Source organism: Beta vulgaris, chromosome 3, assembly GCF_026745355.1.
Source record: "Beta vulgaris subsp. vulgaris cultivar EL10 chromosome 3, EL10.2, whole genome shotgun sequence".
In the NCBI taxonomy this organism is placed as follows: Eukaryota; Viridiplantae; Streptophyta; class Magnoliopsida; order Caryophyllales; family Amaranthaceae; genus Beta; species Beta vulgaris.
In genome coordinates, this window is record NC_079204.1 from 39581296 (window position 1) to 39605785 (window position 24490).

Consider the following 24490-nt stretch of genomic DNA (forward strand, 5'->3'; position numbering starts at 1 on the left):
TTACTTTTCAAAACATTCTACTTGCTTTTTGTATTTTAACTAAACAACCTCTCAAAAAAACCAAATATAAAAAACATAAAAAAAAAAAAAAAAACATTATCTTTTGATGGAACCATTTGAATTGAAACTCATTAACTCCAAAGACAATGATTGAATCAAACCATTGAAATTTAGTACAGTTCCACGTCAGACTAAAAATAATGCATTCATATAAAGCCAAAATAATAATCCATTAAATTTCCTAGAAGTTCTCTATATCAAACATTTCATTTTCTCCTCTCAAACAACCTTCTCTATTCGCTTCAAAATTATTCCCCCCCCCCCCCCCCCCCCCCCCCCCCCCCCAAAAAAAAATCAAATAGTTGCTTGCCTGTTTTTCTGTGGCTAACATCTTCCTTTCCTCCCTTCGCCCCTATCTATTAAAACAACTACTTCAATTAAGCTAAGGATTTTCACCCAAAATAATTAATGGAGTCTTGGGTAGTTTCAGTCTTTGGGAGCCTAGGTGAGAAATATGATATACATGCGTTATGCATATAAATATTTTAGCAACATGAATTTGATCTGCAGGAATCTGAGTTTAATCTAACACATTGTTTATATATGTTTTATTCTAGGAACTATCTTGTCATTCTTGCAGTATGTATCTCCAGTGTAAGTTTTTTTTAGCACATGAATGACTTTAATAATGCAGCCCTTAAGCTAATAAAAAGCATTAAGGCTCCGTTTGGTAGGGCGTAAAACGTTTTCCTGGAAAACTGTTTTCCTCTATTTTCAGTTTTACATTGTTTGGTTGGCAAAAGAGTGTAAAGCCATTTTCCCTGGGGTAAAATTACTCTCCCAAGGATGGAAAACCATTTCCTTTCAAAATGAAGGGAAAATTATTTCCTTCTCTCTCTTGTACACTCCTCTCACTACCTCCTTACTTTCCCTTTCATTTCCTTTCATTTCATCATTTTTTTTACTTCGAACCAAACAACGGAAAACTAATTTTGGAATTGTGTTTTCCATTGTAAATTGTTTTCCATGAAAATCATTTTACACTGAAAATATTTTACGCCCTACCAAACGGAGCCTAAATACATTTTCTGAAATGGTATTAGTTTAGAGATGTAAGAAGAAACTAAGCGTGAATCAGGGGTTATAATAGCTAAAACATGTAGAAGCCTATATTTGTATTCTATTGTATAAGGATTTTGATGAAGTTCTGTATGTACAGGCCAACATTTTATAGGATAGTGAAGAATAAATCAACCGAAGAATTTGAAAGTCTTCCATACATATGCACCGTGTTGAACTCCGCCTTATGGACTTACTACGGCATCATTAAACCTGATTATTTTGTTTCCGCTGTTAATGGATTTGGAGCTGCCTTGGAAGCCATTTACGTGCTCCTTTTTATCAAATATGCACCACCCAAAAAGAAGGTGTGCATTCTCTACTTTAATGAGAAGTCTTGAATTCGAGTCTCAATTAGTTGTTTTTCCTTCTTTAGTTGGTTACCTTATATGTCCTCAATTTTATGTTAATCTTTTGAAATTATATGTTGCAGCCTATTAAAAAGATTACATACAACTATGTTTTTCCTTGTATAAAAATCACAAACAACGGTAATAACAAAGTATATATGAACAATGTCAAAGTTCAAAAGGTGTAGACTAAAAATAAAATGAGGAAGTATATATTATGACAATCTGAAATAAAGATAATAACGAGATGAACATCATATCTCTTCATTTATATACTCTCAAATTCACCTGAAGTATATATATATATATATAATATATATATAAGTGAGTTAATATGAGAATGAATTTTACGTGCTATAACTCTTATGAATAAGTGATGTAATTCTAATATGTAACTCTAAAAAATGAATAGTAAAAAAAAAAGTTAAAAAAAATATATATACTCTTGGGATCAAGATTTTTTAGGAGGAATGAACAAGTGTTGTAACTGTAATCTAATCGTGTGGTTGAGATTCATTCTCATTTTTCATGTAAGGATCATTCTCATGTGATCTTGCCCCTATATATATGTATACCAAGAACCCTTGGGTTTATTGATATGACTTCTTATTTTGCATATGAAAAACTAAGGTTGAAATCTTGGTGGAAGCAAAATTTCAATATTATTGGAGTAGGATTTGGGGCTTATTGGGCCCCAGGGTGGGTGACTCTGTGCGAGGACAAGCCAAAGAATATATATATATATATATGTATATATATATATATATATATGTATATATATATATATATATGTATATATATATATATATAGTATATATTATATATATATAGTATTATATATATAATATATATGTATATATATATATATATATGATATATATATATAATATGTATATATATATATATATATATGTATATATATATATATATATGTATATATATATATATATATGTATATATATATATATATATGTATATATTATATATATATGTATATATATATATATGTATATTATATATATATATATATATGTAAATATAATATTACATATATATACATATATATATATATATAATATAGATAATACATATATATACATATATTTATATATACATATATGAGAAAGTGAAATGGATGTGATTATATTTACCTTTTAAAATTTTTAGCAACTAAGGAAACAATATCTCAAACGATGCATACAGAAATTTCAATAACTTGAAGAAAGCTGGTATATTATATATTTGCCTTGTTGTTAATATATAGTGCTTGAATCTTTCTTTTGATTTTTGTGGTTTTTATCATAGTAGTAGAGTTTGTAATAAAGTGGTCCATGTCATGGCCAAGTTCTCTCTTTCTTTGTTGAAATGATAGTTTGGATTTGGGATGGAGGATCACCCATTTGAGATTGGTTCCCTTGTCATGTATGACAAAGACTTTTATTACTTAACTAGTTCGTGTTTCGGGTAATATGTTGCGGATTATTTACCAACTGTGCATTTGAAGTCTTAAAAAATAAAATATTATCTTGTCTGTATATGATTTTTCTCCCAAAAAAGACCAACTAAGTATTGTAGTGTAATTGGTTAATTCTTTAGCATATCAAATTATTGGTGAGAGGTTCGATTCTTGAAACACATATTTTTATTATTTAATGTCTCATTTGATTGTATGAAGGAGGGAAGAATACATGTGGAAGCATGACATTTATTTGTCTTGGGTTTTAGATATATGAAATGCTCTGTTCCGTAAAAAAAAAAAAAAGTCCATGGAGCACCTCACATAAAAGAAATGATAGATTTATCTTACAAATTTGTTAAACTTGTATGCATAGGTCACATATGGTCTAGAACATGGGAAACTTTCTCTTTTTAACCTTGCTAATTAAAATAAAAAGAAATCCTAAATATCAGCAATAAAGGACACAAAACTTGCAATAAGTTTTGTGTACCGCCCTACAATAAAGTTATTGTAAACTGTCTCACTTTTATATCACAAGAGGGTCATTTTTTAAGTAAGTAGACTTACTAATTGAACTAAATGGATCACTTATATAGGGTTTTCTCTCTAGGGTTGGGGTCCCCCGTAGTTGTGGTTTCACCTTTCTTCTCGATTTTTCATGCGTTTCAATCCTCCTTGGGATCCGCAGTCAGTCAGATGGCTGATGAAATCATCTCTCGTGTTTCGAACCGGCCTTCACATTATGGCGGAGGAAGACACCATAGTGTCCCTCGATGAAATTCCTGATGACGAAATTGATAACGATATTAACCTAGCCCTATTAGTGGGGAAAGTCTTATCAAACCGGTCTTATAATTTTGAAGCGCTGAAAAGGACTTTGACCTAGATTTGTTCTATCTCAAAGAATGCTCTTTTTCGGCCTATTGAGAATGGTTTGTTTGTGGTGCAATTTTTCCATGCCAAGGACAAGGCAAAAGTTTTGGCGGGTTGTCCTTGGACATTTGATCAAAATCTCGTCCTATTGAATGATTTTGAGGGTAATCAACAACCATCAAATATCACTATGAATCTGCGCCCCTTTTGGATTCGGTCATACAACCTCCCCCTTGGTTGTAGATCGGCGCAACACATTAGATTGTTAGCTGGGAGTATTAGAGAAGTGTTGGAGATGGATGGTGAAGGAGTGTCCTGGGACACGTCTGCTCATTTTCGGGTTCATATTAATGTGACAAAGCCTTTGAGGAGAGTGCAAAGAATCTCTATGGGCAAGGGAGAATCAGCGTTGATCGAGGTAAAGTACGAGAGGTTGCCTTCTTTCTGCTATGCTTGTGGAGTTATGGGTGATATCGAGCAGGATTTTTTGTCGGTTAATGATGAGGAGAAGGCGTACCGTTGGAGAAACAATGGGGTTCTTGGATTCGAGCGTATCCTAGGCGTGGTAGACAAAAATTGGAGGATGAAACGAAGCAATTCCTTAGCTATGCCAAGAGTCTCGAATTTGTTACTCCTAAAAGAGGGAGTGTTTCGGGTGATGATATTTCTAGTGCTGCTACAACTCACAGTGATGGCGTGATGAACTCCGTCCCTAACGTTTCTAATCATCCCCTACAAGATGTTCCTCAACCGTATATGGACAATCCACTTGTCCCCCCCCCCACTGAGATTGTTCTTCCCCCCATGTATGTTGCACGCCACCTGTTATTTTTTCCGCTAGTTTTAGTGATGCTACTGTTAAGCCAAAACAAGTGAAAATAACCTCCCATGCTAAATCAAAAACGCAAAACACCTAACTATAAATGAGATGCACCCAAGTGTGGTGGATGGCTTGGGTGCAAAACGAGAACTCCCGGACTTGATGGTGATTAATGATGATAGTGGTGCTGATTTGGGGGACGCAAAAAAGTCACGAGTTACGATTTCCAAAACCCCCGGCTGTGGGTCTATTACTGGTGAGGCGGAGGTTGGTGATAACGAACCCCGCTGGGAGTTATGAATCTATTATGCTGGAATTGCCAGGGATTAGGAAACCCAACACAGTTCACCTACTTCGTAAGTGGAGTTTTGTAAATAGTGTGGGCCTTTTGTTTGTGATCTGAAACTATGATCGATGGTATTGAAGCTGCTAGTTTGAAAAATCGGGTTGGTTTTGACTGTGGTTATGGTGTTAGTAGTGAAGGAAATTCCGGGGGTCTCTGCATTTATTGGAAAGCTAGTGTTCAGGATTTCACTCTTGTTTCCTTTTCAAAAAATCACATTTGTGGGATGTGGTTGGAACGGATGGAGTGCAATGGAGGTTTGTTGGTGTGTGCGGTTGGCCGGAATCCTCTCAAAAACTTAAGATTTGGGAGCTCTTGCGCTCTCTTCATGATTTTGATGGTCCTATTCTCTATGGTGGCGATTTTAATAAGGTCCTTTGTATGAGTGAGATCGAGGGTGGTGTTGGTAGATTGAGGCGAAATGTTGCTGATTTTCAAGCTTTGGTTTGTGACTTGGATGTGCATGACTTGGCCTATCGTGGTCAGTGGTTCACTTGGGAAAGAGGAAAGTTTGCTCAAAATCACATTAGGGAGCGCTTGGATCGTTTCTTAGCGTCTCCTAGTTTGTGCTCTCATTTCCCGGATGCAGCAGTCACTCATCTCCTCCGACAGAAATCAGATCATACCCCTATTCTTGTTCGTTTGTTGGGCCGCCCTCGTAGGAAACGAACACGCAAAAAACCCTCCAAGTTCGAATCTGCATGGCTGTTGGATGAGGAGTGTGAACCACATGTTCGTTCAGTGCGGATAGTGATGTGGGGTCCCCCTTTGGTGAGCACATTTCTTGTGTTGCGCGTGATTTAAAGAGCTGGAGTGCGAGTCGTTTCAGAAATCTGGATAAGAAAATTGCGAAGGTTGAAGCGAGTATTTAAGATGTTCAGCAGCGGGACGATGCTGATGATTGCGAGTTTCTTATGTCTCTGCAGTCTAGCTTGGATGATTTGCTTGAAAAATAGGAGGCTTTTTGGTTTATGCGGTCTCGTGTATCTGATATCCAGAATGGGAAAAAAATACCAAATATTTTCATCACAAAGCAAGCCAGAGAAAAAGGAAAAATTGTATTCATGGCTTGTATGACTCGAGTGGTGTGTGGAGGGAGGATGTGGATGATATAGAGAAGATAATTACTGATTATTATAGCTCTCTTTTTTCTTCTTCTTCTCCTTCTGATGAGAGTGAGATGGATGTTGTTCTAGAGGCTGTTTCCTCGAAAATCTCTGTTGTTATGAATAGAGAATTGTCAAGGGACAGTTCGAAGGAAGAGGTGTTGGAGGCCCTCAATCAGATGAAGCCTTGCAAAGCTCCTGGCCCTGACAATATGCATGCTCTTTTTTATCAAAAAATTTGGCATATTGGTGCTGATGTTACTTCTCTGGTCTCTGGCATTATTCATGGAACAAGACCCCCTGATATGTTGAATAAAACAAATGTAATTCTCATCCCTAAAGTAAAATCCCGTACTCTTGTCTCTGAATGTCGACCCATAAGACTTTGTAATGTTATTTATGAACTTGTTTAAAAAGTCCTTATAAACAGGTTGAAAGTTATATTGCCAGAAGTTGTTTTTGAAAATCAGAGTGCCTTTGTCCCTGGAAGACTTATGCACCACTATAGTTGATATTCTCAACAAATATGAAGCTGCATCTGGACAGAAGATAAATATCGAAAAATCGGAGATTTCTTTTAGTAGAGGGGTTAGTTCTAATTAGGAGGAGCTGACGGATCTTTTAGCTATGAAACTAGTTGATCGATATTCCAAGTACTTAGGCATTCCCACCCTCCCGGGTCGGTCTAAAAAGAAAGTTTTCAATGATGTTAAAGAGCGCATTTGGAAGAAGTTACAAGAGTGGAAGGAGAAGCTTCTTTCTCGAGCTGGAAAAGAGGTTCTTTTGAAGTCAGTTATCCAAGCAATTCCGACCTAGTTGATAGGAGTTTATAAGTTCCCATGTGCGGTCATTCAAGTCATCCATTCTTCGATGGCTAGATTTTGGTGGGGTTCCAAGTATGATCACAGATCCCTGCAATGGAAGAGTTGGGAGGTGTTGTGTTCACCTAAATGTTTCGGAGGCCTCAGCTTTCGAGATCTATCGGTTTTCAGCGAAGCACTCCTTGGTCGCAATGCATGGCGTTTGATTATTCATGGTTCCTCCTTGTTTGCGAGGGTGATGAAAGCTAAATACTATCCTAGAATTTAATTTCTTAAGGCATCAAGTGGACATCTAAGTAGCTTCTCGTGGATAAGTATTTTGGGTGCCAAAGATTTGGGGAGTAAGGGGGTGTTGTGGAGGGTAGGTAATGGCACTAACATTCGAGTGTAGGATGATCCTTGGATCTGCGATGAGGGTAATCGTTTCATTACTAGTGAGAAGGTTCCGGGGATTGAATGAGTTTGTGATTTGATTGAGTTTGGGAATATGGATTGGGAGGCCGATTTAATTCAAGAGACGTTTAATTATGATGATGCTCGTGCTATACTTGCGATACCCCTAAGTGTAAGGTTGCTCGAGGACTCTATCTCGTGGGCTTTCACTGACGGGGGAGTATTCCGTCAAAATGGCGTATATGGTTGGTAAAGCAGGTAATTTAGATCTCTTTCATATGGTTTGGGTAAAGATATGGAGTCTCCCTGTGGCACCAAAAATCCGCCACTTCCTATGACGTCATTGCTCAAACTCTTTGCCTGTTTGTGCTTTACTTAAATTCCGGCACGTTATGGATGATGATTGTTGCCCCATGTGCCGTGTAACCCTGGAAACTACCTTTCATGCTTTCTTTTTCTTCCCAGTAGTGGCAGAAGTGTGCGTGTTGGCTGGTCACCCAAATATTTCCCCAAATGATCATAGTTAACATGGCTCGATGTATAGAACGAATGGGAGGACTTTGATGATGATGTATTATTTACCTTCAGCTATGTGGCTTATAACTTGTGGTTTCGTCGGAACTAAATGGTCTTTGAGCAGCGGCAAAGGCATAACGTCCATGTAGTGGATTCTTCCATGAAGGCTCGCAAGGACTACGGTCTATATTCACAGAAGATATATAATCTTCCTCGTTGCGTTGCTGCCAAAAGCTCCAATGTATTGATAGCCCCCCCCCCCCCTGGATTGCGTTAAAATTAATATTGATGCCTCATTGTCGGATGATGGTTGGGTTGGCATTGGGGTCGTTACCCGAGACCATCGTGGCTCGGTTCTCTTCGCAGCTTCTCGTCGGGTTCGGGCACACTGGCCTATGGAAGTCGTTGAGGGTAAGGCCATCTGCCTCGCCCTACAACTTGCTCGAGTTCATGAGTTGAAGGACGTCATTATTGAATCAGACTGCCAAGTTCTCATTAATCGAATTTCCAAGGGTGCTATCTTTTACTCTGATTTTGATTCTATCCTTGAGGATGCGTTTTTGTTAAGTAAATGTTTTGCCTATGTTTCTTGGTCTCATGTGCTTAGGGATGGGAACTCGGTTTCCCATCACCTAGCTAGACTAATTCCCTTTGGTGTTGAACAAAGATGAGAAAACCACTATCCTCGGAAAGTTAGTTCTTATGTACGTATGGACTCTTCGTCTATCATTTAATATATGTTACTGTTATTTTTCCTAAATAATTAAAATAAATGGATCACTTATATATAAAGGATCATCTATTATTTAAATGATTAACTTCCACCATAAATAACCCTTTAGCATCAAAATTATCCCCATTTTATAGTCATTCATGCTAAAATGGTCGATTTTGTAATAAGTTTAACCTAGAGAAAGTTTTTTCTTTTCGGTTTTCTTCTTAAAATATGTTCAATTAGGCTGAATTACCGTTGTTGCATGCAGGCTAAGACAGCCACAATGGCTAGCATATTAAACATAGGCGTAGTCGGCGCAGCAATTCTGGTAACATACTTTGGAGTGCACGGTCAATTGCGAACCCAAGTGGTGGGCCTAATATGCTTGACCCCAATGGTGGCTATGTATGCTTCTCCTCTTGCTGTTCTGGTAATCATAGACTACACTGTTAATTTCACCACTTGCCTCCTCATATCTATTTTTCGTTTATTTTTTTTGGCAGCCCTTTATCTTTGATTTTATCCTCTATCTCATCATGTTTAGTCCCTTTTCATCTGCCTTCCATCATTAGTCCCAATTTATAGTACGCTTATTATTTGTTGTGCTTGTGCAAGCAATTTGCACAATATGCAAGATACACCAACCCATCACACGTACGATCATAATTCAAAAGACAAATATGAGATAATAACTTAATTTGTCATATATAGAAGTAGGCCTGGTAGTCGGGCAGGTCAGGTCGTAAAGACTGGGTCCATGTGGGTCCGGTCATACCAGTTCGGGCCCATGAAGGTCACGAGTTGATATACAGACAAGAAAAATAGTGAATCAAGAGAGACAAAAGCGAGTACAATTAAATACGAATCCGTACAAGTAATTTTTTTTCTACAGTAACTATTTTATTTTTCAAAGTTATTGGTATATTTTATCGGTCCTATAATGACCCTTCCAATAATAAGGTTTTATCCGATGACTTCAAGTTTATATACGAAAGTCTCACCCACTAGACCAAACGATATTTAGTGTTATCATTTAAAGTATAATATAAATAAATAAAAATTTTCGTTACTCGAAATATAGATTGGACCTAATAACTAGTTTTGAAATCAAAGAAGTAGGTATTACATTATACATGAGAAAAGGCAGTAAAATCATATATACGGCATTAAAATTCGACTGATCTGCTTAAATAAAAAATCGATTAAGGTAATGGCCATGGCCTATGGCCAACTAGCGCCTTATAAGTCTAGAAAAGTTTGGCTGCACGTGTATACAAGAAACAAGACAGCTTAATAATTGTTGGAGTTGCATGTAATTATTGAGCATGCTATCAAAGTAGCCCACTATTAGCAACTAGCAAGTCGCAACTTTCCAATAATGACAAGATGTTGTGATTACTGATTGGAATATGAATGTGATATATAGAGATACATCTCCACCTTTTTTCCCTCAGCCACGTATGAAAGATAATAACGTTGTTCTTCTTACATGATTAAGCCAAGATTAATAGATTATCAATACACATCAAGAAAATGAAAGTAAGATTTCAAGTCATCAACTTGCGTTTTTTTTTTTTTTAAGGGAGGCATCAACTTGCTTTATATTTTTTTTTTTGACAACATAGGAAAAGCACACCGTAGAAGTTAATTGTGAACAAGTATGAACACATTGCTTTGCCAAAAAATGTAAATCACCAAGTATCAAGCAATTCGGAAGAGGCAGATGAAATTAAGTAAAGAAGCCCAGACTTGAGGTATGTCCTCTAACACTAGAGCCATAGAGAAAACACACATATCTAATCTTTTCACTAGGTTCAACTACATTACATATGATAACGTTTTGACAAGAATGGATGACATAAATAACATTAGAAGTCCACCCCAAAACTAAAACCCCCTTTAGTGCCTAAAGCATCACACCCCGCAACAAAAGAAAGATTTAGCGACTTAAACTTGTCCTTAGAAAAACTAACACTAGACTTAGTTTCTAATAGAAACAAAAACAAAGGACAATGCGTACAATAAAGTCAAAATACATACACAAAAGCAAGGGATTGCTCATTATTGAGGCCCCTTGAATCCCATGCAACTAACTTCATAAGCACCTAGGTGGCTGTCCATGGCCAGACACCACACCAGAAGGTGGAGAGAGAGAGAAAGAGAATAATTGAAAATTGCATTTCCATTTCTAGGTCATCAAACACTGCCCAGATTTTCTAGATGATGCTTCAATACTTTTGAGCTGCTTTATAGTTGGAGGATCAGATCTAGTGCATGTATTCTGGGAGAGCACTTTGATGTAATCTCTTGCCAGGCTCCACTTCAAGCCCGTCAGCCATCTCAAGGCCAGTAATGTCCTTGGGATGTAACTTTATCTCATACTTTTCTTCCCACCACATATTAGAACCTCCTCTACTCTTCCATTTCTACTATTTCATCCTTCTTCTCTTCAGGGCCCAATCCGTCATAATATACAAAGGATGAGTATTAGATATCTCAGCACCCATCGACTTACAACGAGATAAAATTGGTAACCTTCTCTTCTTATGAAGCCAAGAAGAAGAAGATATGTGAAACCTTCAATGATCGTCATTGTAATAGGAGATTGCGGGGAATTTGGAGGGTCATTCTCTTGATTAACTTGAGCACTTGATGGATAAGAACTCGATTACGGCGAGAAATGCGAGTTTGGTGAATGCCGAAAAGGTAACGGGTGCACACGCGAGCTAGCTTGGATAAAATCCATTAGATTTATTAGTTTATGCCTTGCTTGAGCCATCGAACCAGCTTGTGGAGTAATTTAAAAAATGATGTTGTGTGTTGCTATAAATATGTCTTGAAAATGGTGCGAAAGCTAACCTATATTGTACACCTGAGAGAGTCATGTAACTTGATGCACCACATCTTCAAGGAGACCAGAATTTCTTAGATTGGATGACTAGTGTAAAAAGATTGATTGGCCAATTCAGTAATTCCTAAAACTTCAAAGAGAGTTTGGCGGTCGTTCAAAGTTTGATGTTGGGATAATTCACTAAGTTTATAATTAGAAGGGTTATTCGACATACGTTGAGAGATAACGACTATTTAGATAGAACGTAGCATTAGAGGGGTGAAATTGACATATTGATCCGAGGAGAGCCTAAACCTTGAACCTGGATAATGATGTAGATAATTCGCCACATTAGATGGCTCATTTTGGGGTTCAGACTGCTCTCCCGCCACATGCAAGTCCTCGTCGTCAGGAGCAACCTCATCAAAATCCTCTTCTCCCGAATAAAATGTATACGGAGAGCTTGGGTGTGCCGTAGGAAAGCTAAGATTATCCGAATTATCATCATCACTAAAAGATGAATATCTTTTCCTCTAAGGATATTCATCGTATCGTTCAATATCTTCAAATAAATTTAATTGAGTGTTTCGATACCTGAATCTATCAAGAAGTCCCTCAATTAAATTTGTATAATAAGCAACATTCATCGGACCGTACCATATAAAACCCTTCTCCCTAATTATTCAAGATTAGCCACACGAGTGTGAATTCGCCTATTTGCTTCATGGTTTGATATGACACAAGCTCTAGTACAGTGAGTAACACATCCAAACTTCTTACAAAATCTAAATATACCCTCATAACTTGAGAATCATAGAGTGGTAGGAAACAACTTGGGATGAGAGGTTCAGAAATATCCAGGACATTTGTGCTCGAAATTATTCTGGTTCACGAGGTAGATCTGATACTTCATCATCTATTTTCACGACAAAATTCACATGATGAAGGGCTTGTCATGCCCATACATTTTAAAGGTAGTCCAAAGGAAAACCTGCCACTTGTACCATAGACGACCATATTTAAAGTTCATGCTTTCTGGCACGCATACCAATGACAACGTCTGAATATGATAATTAATCCTTCCGTTTATGATGGTTTTATATTGTTGTATTAATGCTTCAACATCTAAAACAAACGTGGTTTTCAACAACTTTTCCTTCTTAAAAGGTGGTTTCATGCCAAAACATATATAGGTGGTTACTTAGCTTACAGAAATCGACATTTAAAACGAACGTGGTTGTCAACAACTTTTCCTTCCTCAATTAATGGTCTTATATGAACATAGTGAGAACCCGATTTACACCCAGTCTAAACTTCGACCTGAACTGAATCCGAGAAGACATATAACTAACTTTCCCCCGATTCGAAATTATCAAACTCGACCTGAACCAAGTGATGTCGTTAAAAGTGACTCAACATCCAAAAATTATTTGACTTGGGATTGAGCTAGATACCCGAAATGACACCCCAGTGTAATAGGCATAAAAATATATTCTATGATGCTTAATAAAATTAGAATAAAGGTCTTGTTCATTTCAATTTAAAAAACTAAGTGGTTGTTTGGCATATAGAAAATATGGAGGTAATATAAATTTCTATGATTTTCTGATAGGGTAGTTGTTTGGTTTACAGGAAGTGGGAAAAATGAGGGCAATGAAAATTTCTTGGAAAATTGAAATTCCCACAAAATGTGGGAATCTATCCACCCCCATTGGTCATTCAGTATTAATTCCTACATCAATTCATGGAAAGTGCAAATTCCTTAATGTCAACCAAACAAATTAAATCCATATCTTAGGAATTACATAAGGAAAATAACTTCATAAGATCATAGAAAATGAAACTTTTCATTGGGAATTAAATTCCCATGTATACCAGACAACCATTAAATTAGTTAAAGATATTTTTTAAATACTGAATGACAGTTTATGTCAATATTTCAAATGTTTATATATATTGAAAGAAAATCAATATTGTGCTTATTGCTAATTACTTTCCAATTAATTTGATGTGTTAAAATTATTTTTTAATTTTTAATAATGGTTTTTTTTTAAAAATGCATATTTAGGAAACAGTGATAACAACCAAGAGTGTAGAATATATGCCCTTTGGTCTATCATTTGTCCTCTTTGTGACTGGAGGTGTTTGGACGGTTTATGCAATTCTGGTGCATGACTATTTCCTCGGGGTAAATACTTAAGCTTTCCCTCCAAATTTTCTTTCAATTTTTCATTTTTACCCAAAAAATACTTAGTTTATGTAAAATAATGATGGCTATGTACAGGTACCAAACGGGATAGGGTTTTTGTTTGGGGCAATACAACTTATTGTGTATTGCATATACAGAAATCATAAAGGTTCACACGGGCCTTCCTTGCAAGCATCAATTGAAGAGGGGACAACACAAGATCCTCTTCTTAGGCATCAAAATCAGCCAGAAACATAAAAAAGTAGTTATTGAAAGAAATGAAATTTGGACGCGTTTTTTTATAACCATAGTAGATTTTTGTTGTCTCTAAGATAAATATAATACCGATAACTAGTTTTTGGCAAAGGGATGTTCTTGACCATCTCATGTAATTGAAGTGAAATATTATTTCACATAATTCGAGATAAAATTAGTTGCATGCAATTGAATATGGACACGTATAAAACCAATAACTAGTTATTGGTTAAGGTAAATTTCCAATCATCCCATGTATTTGAAGTGAAATATAAACTTCACATAGTTCGAGATAAAATTAGTTTCATGCAATTAGATATAATAATTACCAATTTATTTGAAGCATTCTCACTTTCATTGACTTTAAAAAAGTGAGTTAATTGAAAAAATAGTGTAGTATTCTATTTTTTTATTTATTTTTTTTCTCTTTTTTTTTTTACGATAGTTGTACGTATGGGTAGATATAGAGAGTTGAGGTACAATTGTATTTTTCTAATACATTAGTTTGAACACTTGTCCTGGAACAAAAGATACGTTTTTAATGGTGTTACAAATTGTTATTTATTAGTTATTAATGTTATATCTGTCAATATATAATCATTAGCCAATGCATTTACTATATCTAATCCTTAACCATGAATTTGTTTTCGTGGTAAAATTTTTAACTATACAACATCTCAAGCGTCTTTTGCGGCATTGTTTTAGATTTTGTACATCAAATGGGGAGTGTTATAAAACATATATTATAATATATATGTATGCCCATCTTACCTAGAGCTGATTATAACTATAAGTCGGATTCGACGGGATACAAATCGGGCTTACTCCAAAAATTTTGTCCAACGAGTCGGGACTCGCAAAGCATTTTCGCTTTAGCATGCATATCTATATAAATATATTAAAAGGCGTTCCTAAAAAGAAACAGTGTCACGTTGTGCTCTCCCTAAGGGAGTTTTGGTTCATGTAATCCATGTACTATGAAAAAAATTAAAAATTGCATAGTATAGGTTTTGATCCCGTGACCTCAAGTCCATATAATAAAGTTTTAAGCACTAAATCAAGTTGTATTTAGTGTTATCAATTCTAAAGTACAATATTAATAAATGAAAATTTTTTCTTACCGGAGATTGTCTGAACCTAACAACTAGTTTTTTTGCCACTACCGTCCTTTAATTTATTAGCGGACGGCCCCCGCAGGTAGGTTTCAAAAGATTTTTTTATGGGAAAATACATGCGACATAATTTTCTATTAAGCAAAAGTTATACTCAAGAGAAAAAATGAAGCTCTTTAGGCAATAACAAGTGATGTTAAAAAATTATGTAATGTTATGAAAGAAGATATTGGTTAAAGTGAAATGGAAGACATAAGAGTCGAATTAAAATTTGAAATATAACCAGATGAACAATCAAAATAATAGAACTTAAGTTATGCTTTATTATATGTCAAACACTAGTAAATTGTAATGGTAGTAATATTTAATATTCTTATGAAAAAATAAATTATTAAAAGTTAAAGCATTGGACGGGCTTGTCCGTCGAGTATTTTTTTATTGCCGCTACCCAGTCGTCAAGCCTGCCCAAATTTTCAATTTGTTTTAAAAAAGCTACACCCAAGTTTGCGAGCCAAATGACAGGCCTAGCCGACAATTCTGCACATCATTAGCTCTAATTGTACTCGAGACATCCTCATACTTTATAATGTATGTGTGTTCCCAAATATTCTATTTTGTTCGAAGTAAAAAACTAGATGTTATCATGAGCAGGGCTTTGCCCAAAAAATGCATTCTATTTCGGCCAATGCCTCAAACCAACTTTTTTGCATCAATAACCACTAATTTGGGTTGGGCCAAGTGGGATTTCTAGGCCTTTCATAACCAGGCCAAAATTTAGCTTAAAGTTTCAAATTTGAGTTGCTTTAGACCATCTATTTTACCCAAAAATCAGATTGGTCCCAAATCACGACCTAGCATATAGCTTGTTTAATTGGTTCATTTTTAGTAAAGGAAACAAAGAGAAGAGAAGATAAAGGAAAAGAAGGAAACAAAAAGGAAAAAAATTAACTTCCTGTGTTTGTCTTAGATTTTCTCTTTCCTCCTAAATTCCTCCACTTTTGGGAAGAAAGGAGAGTGAAAATTTATTAACGAGTATTTTCTTTCAATTCCTTCCATTTCCCTCCATTTAAATTTACTAGCACTATATGCACGCGATGCGTGCGATGATATATTAATATTAATAGTAACATTAGAAAGTGTTAAAAAATTAACTTAAGAGCGTAATATTGGTGGATATTGGTGAGCACTATGGTTTTGTACCTGCATTACTCTAGTGTAAAGAGTAATGTTTTCCAGGGATGACTATGTCGAGGTATGATTTGTTATTTTGTAATTGGTAGATAGTTAAAAAAAACTCTCCTATTGACCCAATATAGTTTTGATGATGAGTTGATGACAAATTAAAGTAATAACTAACAAGGTGTGTAAGTTTTATGTGTGCAAGATTCATAAATTAATACCGATGCTTTTATAAAGATAATAAGTGAAGTTCCTGAGTTGGAACTCCAAGAGAATAATGGATCGAGTTCTTGAGTTGGAACTCCAAGAGAAGAAGTGCTAAGTTACATAAGGGTGTAATTAGGTTTTTTATGTAAGAAACAAATATCATCATACGGTAATGAATTGGGCCTGTGGGGTTGTTCCTTTTGAATAAAGGAAATGTTCCTATGGAACTATGTTAGTTGAACTAGTACATAAAACATGTGTCTAAAACGATGAACTGACTAAATATTGGTAAGCACCTATAAAATTATAAGATATTGTTTATTTGCTCCTACCGATGACTTGGCACTGTTAAGGAACTAATGAAACTAAAGGAACTAAACATGTATTATATGGTGCAACGCTTAGAATGTGTCAGTTGAATTGTTAAAGGTTAAAAATTAGGAAACTATTTTTTGTTGGTTAAAAATCTGATTTTAAGGAAAATATTTTTAAAGGAAAGATTTTATCTTTATAGAAAATAAAATCCTTTTTGATTTTTAGAGAAAAACATTTTAAAAAATATTATTTTGTTTAAATGATTTTATTTTGGTTTTAATAATTAAAAAACGTTTTAGTTAAAATTAGATTCAGGATTTTTGCATAAGTGGTTGCTAAAAAATTAAGGAAACAGTATAATTTCATAACACACGTTCAACTAAAATCATGGAGATCATGGGTAACAAAAGGAACATCATGGGAATTAAAATGGTTTATCCACTAATATCTAAACCACGTTCATTAAACTTACTGTTATTTTAAGACAAGCACCTAACTGAGTTCCAAGGGTGTCTGACTTTTAGCACTCACACCAAAGTGTGTCTGGCAAAGTGATAATTAATCTACAAAGGTATTAATTTGAGTCACTACCATCAAAGTTCAAAGTTCCGAATTCCAAGTTTCGTAACCATATGAGTTTATTATTTCATTAGTACTTTCTATCATTCTATTATTCTATATTTTGGGTTGAGAAAAGACTTGAGAAGAGCTCTTATAGTTTGAGTTTGGGGAAGGGATTTGAGTGAAATCATGTAAAGTGTGAGGCATTGAGTGAAGTAAACAAAGAGAAAGGAAATTTGAGTGAAGTTCGAGAGGAACAACAGTTAGAGGGAACTGTTGTTGGGACTTGAGTTTGTATCAAGGACTGACCCGAGAGATAATAGGTAACACATGTGTTTTTGCCTATTATAGTTAGGGGCAAATCCAGGATTCCGGATGAGGGGTAGCGTAATGTTGGAATAGTATAGAATAAAAATAGGAATAGATTTTTTAGCTATTGTTACCGTCATTTTTAGATGCATGATACCGTTTATTATGGTTATAGACCTCAAAAGGTTTAATCTCGCTTTAGTATGAAGGCCCAGTTACAGTATAGAGCCCATGGGATAAAGTCAATGTAAGTCAAAGTTAAATCAAGATCATCAGGAAATGAAAATCACGGAAGGACAAAGGTACAAGCAGTTAGAGAAAAATCTCGAGATGAATCCACATAAAGAAGAACGTGCAAAGCTACGGTTATTCAGCGTCAGAAGACGGTTGAGATTTGAATTAAAGAGGATTCAAATTTTTCCCTCCAAGGATGCATGGAAGTTACGTATCACGTTGTTTTATAAATAGAATAAGGATCATCAAGCAGAAGACAATTAACACAACACAAAACAACTTGCAAATTACTCTTTTCTTAGCGTAGCCTAGTCTTAGCCTAGCCAACCCCCTTATGGGGCTATAGTTTAGTTCGATAGATTTAGAACATGTCCTGACGTCAAGTTCTATAATTATCATGTTGAAGCAAGAAATCATGGAGGTCACAATCTTCGTGTTTTCTCTTTAGTTATCCAACCTGGCTTATCCTCATATGTGCTGTAAACTTTAATCTTACAGTTTGTGAATGTTTTCCTATAATTAATAGATTAATTATTGCTTCTTGTTGTATTTATTGCGTTTCGCCCGAATTTAATAAGCGTTGTAGTTAATCAATTAAATTGCAACAAAGTACGTTAGCAAGGTTTTATCTAATTAAAATCGGTAACCCCCAGGGACTAAGCCTCCCGTGGCATTCAGTATCAAACTATTGGATGTGCATTGACTTGTTTGCAAAGTCAATAAACTGATTTTGCACCAACAATCTCTTGGCAACCACATTGGGGGAGAAAGATTCATAATCAAATTGTGATATTTCTTCTTTGAATTTTTATAATTTAACTGTCTAAAACAGTTATTGTCATTTTCATAAAATGTCGGACACACATTCTAGAAAGAATAAAGAAGTTGATCAGGGTGAATCAAGTTTCCAAAACATGGAAACTAGTCATTTAATTTCTTGGACTGGACGACTAGTGTAAAAAGATTGATTGCAAACTACAATAGCTCACCTCATGCACATGTGCCTCTTAACCAACCAAATATGGTTGGGATTCCTTTTACACCTTACGCTTATATGCCTAACCAACCAACTATGGCTGGTATGCCTCCTTATGGGAATACTCCAGGTTATGGTTAAACCCAAGCTCCATTGTCCAAGCCGCTGGTGATTATCGACAGGGGATGCCGACAAATGGGCATACATTCCCACCACAAATGGCACAAGGAGGAGCCAATCCTAATTTTATGCATTGGTAGGTGATCCTTATGGGAGGTTATAAAAATAACCCTTTCATTCCTAACCCTAGTCTTGTGTATGATCAAGCAGGAGGTACGGGAAATGGGAATATAGGATACCCAGGGAGGCATCAGGATCCATTGGCGGTACAAGTTGAGGCACTGGTACAAAGACTAGTAGGAGATAACTCTAGGAAAAATTAGAGACAAATAGGTCAAAAGCCTTACCCTGAATGGATTGATAAAGCCAATCCATTTCCTAGAATGTTTAAGATACCTGACTTTACCTTGTTCTCAGGCAGTGATAGAGTTTCTGCTAAGGAACATTTAGTTAGGTTCAATTGTCAGTGTAGGGAAGTACGTAGCTGACAATGATTTCTTAAAACTGAGAATGTTTTCCATGCCTCTAACTGAGACAACATTTTGGTGGTATACTAATTTACCACCAAATACTAGCCACTCCTGGCAAGACATGCAAGTGCAATTTATAAATCATTTTGCATGCAGTGAACTTGGGGTGACTCTAAGTGATCTGACCAGAATTCAACAAAAGTTAGGAAAGTCTGTAGAAGACTACCTATCTTGATTCAAAATGGCTAAGATCAGGTGTCATGTTAGCATTCTTGAAATAGAGTTTGTACAAATGGCTCAGGAGGGAATGTTAATTCAATTTAGAAAAAGGTTTGATGGTCATGCCTTTGGCAATTTTGTTGAACTAGCAGAATTGACCGTAAGATATAAGAGAAACCTATAAGCTGAAAGTGCAAGAAGACACCAAAGTTTCTTCGCTCAGAATGAGGAGCTTTTCCACTTTGAAACAGCACAAGAAGTTGATGTGGCAGAAATCATTCATGGAGTACCTTATAAGTGTTCTCCTCTAAAGAAGGAGCTTCTGGCGCCAAAGGATTTGAAATCTGGGCAAAAGAGGACATATACCTTTGATGCTAAGAATCCAATGCTATTTTCGATTGTTTATTATCTAACAAAAAGATAAAACTGGTAGGAACGCATAAAGTAAGAATTTCTAATGAAGTTAAGGGTAAAAAATAATTCAAGCAACTCATGACACTTTTTTTTTTTTTTTTTTTTGATTAGGAAATTAAGTTAGCCCAAGAGCTAACCCCTACAAGGCTACTAGCCTGTAGGAAACACCAACACATTGGCTGGTAAGGCATGCATAGCATGCTAAGGAAATACCCCAACATATGCTGGGGGTAAGGATCGAACCCCTGACCTCAAGGGCCAAGGGGGAGCGCTCTACCACTTGAGCTAACTCCCATCCTTAACTCATGACACTTTTGAATGCAGTGTTTTTAGAAATAAAAATTCAGGATACATTTGATAAGAAAATATCATGTTTTCTGATGATGAAGATGTTAATGTAGTTGGAATGGACGAACTATTTGAATTATTATGTGGTATGGTAGAAATTAGCAACATTTTTACTATCCCTTTGCAGGCATCTCAAGCAACCGAAATAGGTAACCAACTCTTCAACAGATTACTTGATGAAGCAATCTTGGTTATGCCAAAGATAGCCAACGAAGAAGGTTTAGAAGATATGTGAAGATGGCATATGAATGAGTCACATACAGCATCCCAATGCCAATTATTCAGAGGGGTCCTAACTAGACAACTAAGTCTCAAAAGACTAGTTGTCTGAGAAGTGGAACAACATGCCATAGAGCTAGAAGCCTATAGGGCCAACTTAGCCAAAGCTATGGCGCCTGTTAGTTCCGACCCAGCTCCAAGTCTAGCGATGCCTAAGAAAAGATCTAAGACCCATAAAGAGGCTGCTCAAAAACTCCCATTGCAAACCAGGGCAATAGAAGGGTTGAAGGCTTTAAGAGGTGGGATGTGCTCGTCATGTGCAAATGGGCTAACCTTTAAAATGGTTGGAACCCAGATCATCCCAAATAATCCTGCCTATGTACCTACTTATAAGCGTTCCTTCCAGAAAAGGTCTAGAAGTCAAGGACCAAGAAAAACTAATGGCCCCGGGTCACACCCTTCCTCAAAAGGAAAAGAAAGGGATCCAAGTCAAACTCTTGTACCCAAAATTCTTAAAAGAAGGGTAAAGCCCCATGGGCATCAAGGAGATATACATCTTAAGTTGGTAGTGAGGGCAGCGCCACTACAAGATGTCCAAAACATACATTAAAGTAAGACATAAAAAATGAAAGAGCTAAGTACAAAGGCTGCTGCAGCAAGGGCCCGGATTAGCACTCAAAATGTGCACGAGTCCCTGATAGAAAATATAAGAATTGATGAAGAGGCTCTACAAGCTGGCATCACTAGATTGTTGCCTTTAGAAGACGAACATTGTGATACATCATCTACAAAGAATGATGGCCAGCAGCCTCAAGTAGGTGATTCTCTAATGAAAGACACGTCAGGGAATGACTTTAGTGGAGACTATGATTCAGAGTTTGGATATGAGGATTTGGACTTACTGGTGTCAGACGGTGACTTAGTTTCGGATGGAGACCCACTGGTGAATGAGCCTCAGACAGAAATGGGAGAGGGTCAAAAAATGTAGTGCAACGTGGTCATGCTACCAACAGAGTTTAAAAAGTCAGAAGACAAGCCAAGATCCCAAACCAATACTACATCATGGACAAACGAAGTTGATAAGGAAGAGAGGACAGGTAAATTTAAAATTACTCTTTCTCAAAGCTTGTCATCTTACTTGAATGGACCTCAGAAGAAAGTTCCTTATAAAACATCTTTAAAGGCTAAATTAGAGAAATTAATTATAGAATAAACCTTTAGGTTAGTTGAATGTTGATAATAAGCACACTAAAACTCTATTCCTAAATGTTGATTTTGAGGGAGTTTGTCTAGGCAAAGTATTAGTGGACATTGGAGCCACTGTTAATATTATGCCACTCTTTGTATTTAAGAAACTAGGAAAGACTAGAAAAGATTTGCATAACACTAGTAGAATAATTGCTTATTGCTACGGTGATATTGATGCGGTTTTACCCATACGCAGCAATATATTACGTAAAAAGAAAATGAAAAATATAAAATAACCATATTGTTGCGGTTTCGATCGAAAACCGCAGCAATAGTTTGAACGGAATTTTTTTGACTATTTGACCAAAAATATTGCTGCCTGGCAAGAACCGTAACAATATATTAAAAAAATATTTTTTATATTATTTTAATATATTGCTGCAGTTCTTTTCAAAAACCGCAGCAATATATCCTTAAAAAAATATTTAAAGATGTTAGGGTTTTTTCATCTTCCCTCCTCTTTCAACTGACGCCTCTCCTCCCTCCTCTCTCAACTCACGCCTCTCTCTCCTCTCTCTCTCCTCTCTTCCTCTTCTCTCCTCTCTCAATTCACGCCTCTCTCCTCTCTCAACTGATATCAAAATCCAAACTTGTTCTTGCCAGAAACTCGTTCTCTCAACTGATACATGTTTGACACGTTAATGTGGTAAATGCAAATATCAAAATCCAAACTCGTTCGTCCTTCAATTGATATTTCCACTTCGTCGACCTCGTTCGTTGGTTCATCTTCGTACACTTCGAATCCTCTCAAACTCGTTCGCCCTTCGTTCTTTTTGAGAATTTGAAGCGCCATCACTCATTATTCTTCGCCGTTCATCTTCGTCGGTCGTTCATCTTCGTCAACCTTTGTTCTCGTTCATCTTCGTCGACCTTTGTTCGTTCGTTCATCTTCGTGGACCTTCGTTCATGTTCGTCCTTCGGTCGTTCCTTCGATTTTTTTTTGTTCCATTTTTTTCCTTTTTTTTTTCCTTTTTTTTTTCTTTTTTAAGATCTGTATGTAGATTTTTGGTTTTAGGATTTTTTTATTTTTTTCGTTTTATAGATATGTATGTAGATTTTTTGGTTTTAAGTTTTTTTGATTTTTTTTAAGATCAGTTTCTTATTTTTTTCTAATATATTTTTTGTTTTTATTATATTTTTTGTAATTAGTCAGTTAGTGGTAACCGTTGTTTTTTTATGTTTGCTTTTTCATTTCAGATTTGCTGTTTTTTGTATTATACTTTTGATTTTTTTATACTCTACCTTAAATATATTGTAATAATATATTTTAATTTGTACTTTTTATATTTCTAAATTTTAAATAATAATTTTTTGTCATTAGTTTCAACCAGTAGTGTTTTATTTTCTTTTAGCATAGCTTTTTTGTCTTTCAAATTTGATGACAAAATCCAAAAAAAATAATTTTGACCCTGTACCAGTACCTATTGCTACGGTTTTCCATAAAAATTGCAGCAATATGCCTAATTTTTTTATTATTAAATACAATTAATTGCTGCGATTTCTGGAAGAAAACACAACAATATGCTTTATAAATCTAATATAAAATAAATATATTGTTGTTGTTTTATCTAGAAACCGCAGCAATATATTCAAATATTGATGCGGTTTTAAACCGCCGCAATATATTAATTACCTATTGCTTCCCCCTTAATTGTTGCGTGGCCAAAACCGCCGCAATAGGCCACTTTATGACCGCGGCAATAAGCATTTATTCTACTAGTGTAACATACAAATCAAGATAACTGGTTTTTCTAGTTTAGTAGAAAAAGTGGAAGGAATGGCTATTTTAAAGATAAGGGTAGGAACTAAAACTACTTATACTGGTTTCTTCATAGTCTAAAGTGGTACTAACTTTAATGCCATACTAGGAAGAGGTTGGTTACATCATAATTATGTTATTCCATAATCACTCCATCAGGTGTGTTAATCCTATGGAATGGTGACACTTATGAAATGGTTCAAGCAGAGGAGGAGGTTTGTGTAATCACATCTCCTGATTCTCTTTTTATCAGGGACTCTCTAAAGTCAGTTCCCACTATCAAAATTGAGGTTGCTCTACAACTTCAGTCACACACTCACCAAGAGATATAAGACTTGAGTGCATTTCTCATTGAAGAAGTTGAGGACGTCCCATAAGTTGAAGACATTCAATCAAAATATGAATATATTCAACAAGCGTCGAACTTTGATCAACCACTAGCTCTTGTTAGCTTCTAGATTTAGACTATATTTTTCTTATAAGAGTTTATTATGTATGTAAACCAAGAAGAATGTTGTAAGGGTTTTACCCCTACTGTTGATCAAGTTATGAAAGATTTAATTTTAGAAAATATCAAGAGGATTTTCTTATAAACTTTAATACATGTTGCACAACTTTACACGAGTTCGAATCTTTAGAAGAAGAGTATGAGAAATTATGGGCTAAAAGTGAGGATATTAAATAGGAAGTTCATGATCCACTAGAGGAGATAAATTTGAGGGATAGTAAAAATTCACGTGTTACTTACATAAGTAAGCTCCTCATTAACCAGAAAAAACATGAAATAACAGAAATTCTAAAAGAATTTAAGGATTGTTTTTCTTTGAAACATCATGAAATGCCTGATATTGATAGAATAATAGAACATAAACAACCTATCAAGGAAGACTTTAAGCATGTGGCACAAAACCCTAGAAGACTAGCGCCTGAACTAAAAAAGCCTATACAAGAGGATATAAACAAACTCCTTAAGACAAAGTTTATAAGGTCTTGCCAATATGCTGATTGGATT

The 24490-nt window shown here is 35.7% G+C and overlaps 1 protein-coding gene across 2 annotated transcripts; it reads left to right on the top strand.

The window, feature by feature from the left end:
- Positions 1-329: 329 nt before the first annotated feature.
- LOC104906531 (bidirectional sugar transporter SWEET17) lies at positions 330-14043 on the top strand. Of its 2 annotated transcripts, none has more exons than XR_002041301.3 (6): positions 330-505; positions 618-654; positions 1220-1427; positions 8784-8945; positions 10141-10269; positions 13414-13533. XR_002041301.3 is itself a non-coding variant. In XM_010695299.4 (6 exons), exons 1-6 carry the CDS (start codon positions 469-471, stop codon positions 13789-13791), a joined length of 726 nt encoding a protein of 241 aa, XP_010693601.1. In that variant the 5' UTR covers positions 330-468; the 3' UTR covers positions 13792-14043. The 2 variants fall into 2 exon arrangements, 1 of the variants encoding a protein (XP_010693601.1); XM_010695299.4 differs by lacking the exon at positions 10141-10269 and adding an exon at positions 13630-14043.
- Positions 14044-24490: the final 10447 nt, after the last annotated feature.

Excerpts from the sequence above, each read along its gene's own strand:
- LOC104906531 (XM_010695299.4), top strand. The coding sequence starts at position 469 with ATGGAGTCTTGGGTAGTTTCAGTCTTTGGGAGCCTAG. Across the intron at positions 506-617 it reads TTCAGTCTTTGGGAGCCTAG|GAACTATCTTGTCATTCTTG; the intron begins GTGAGAAATATG and ends GTTTTATTCTAG. Across the intron at positions 8,946-13,413 it reads CTTCTCCTCTTGCTGTTCTG|GAAACAGTGATAACAACCAA; the intron begins GTAATCATAGAC and ends ATGCATATTTAG.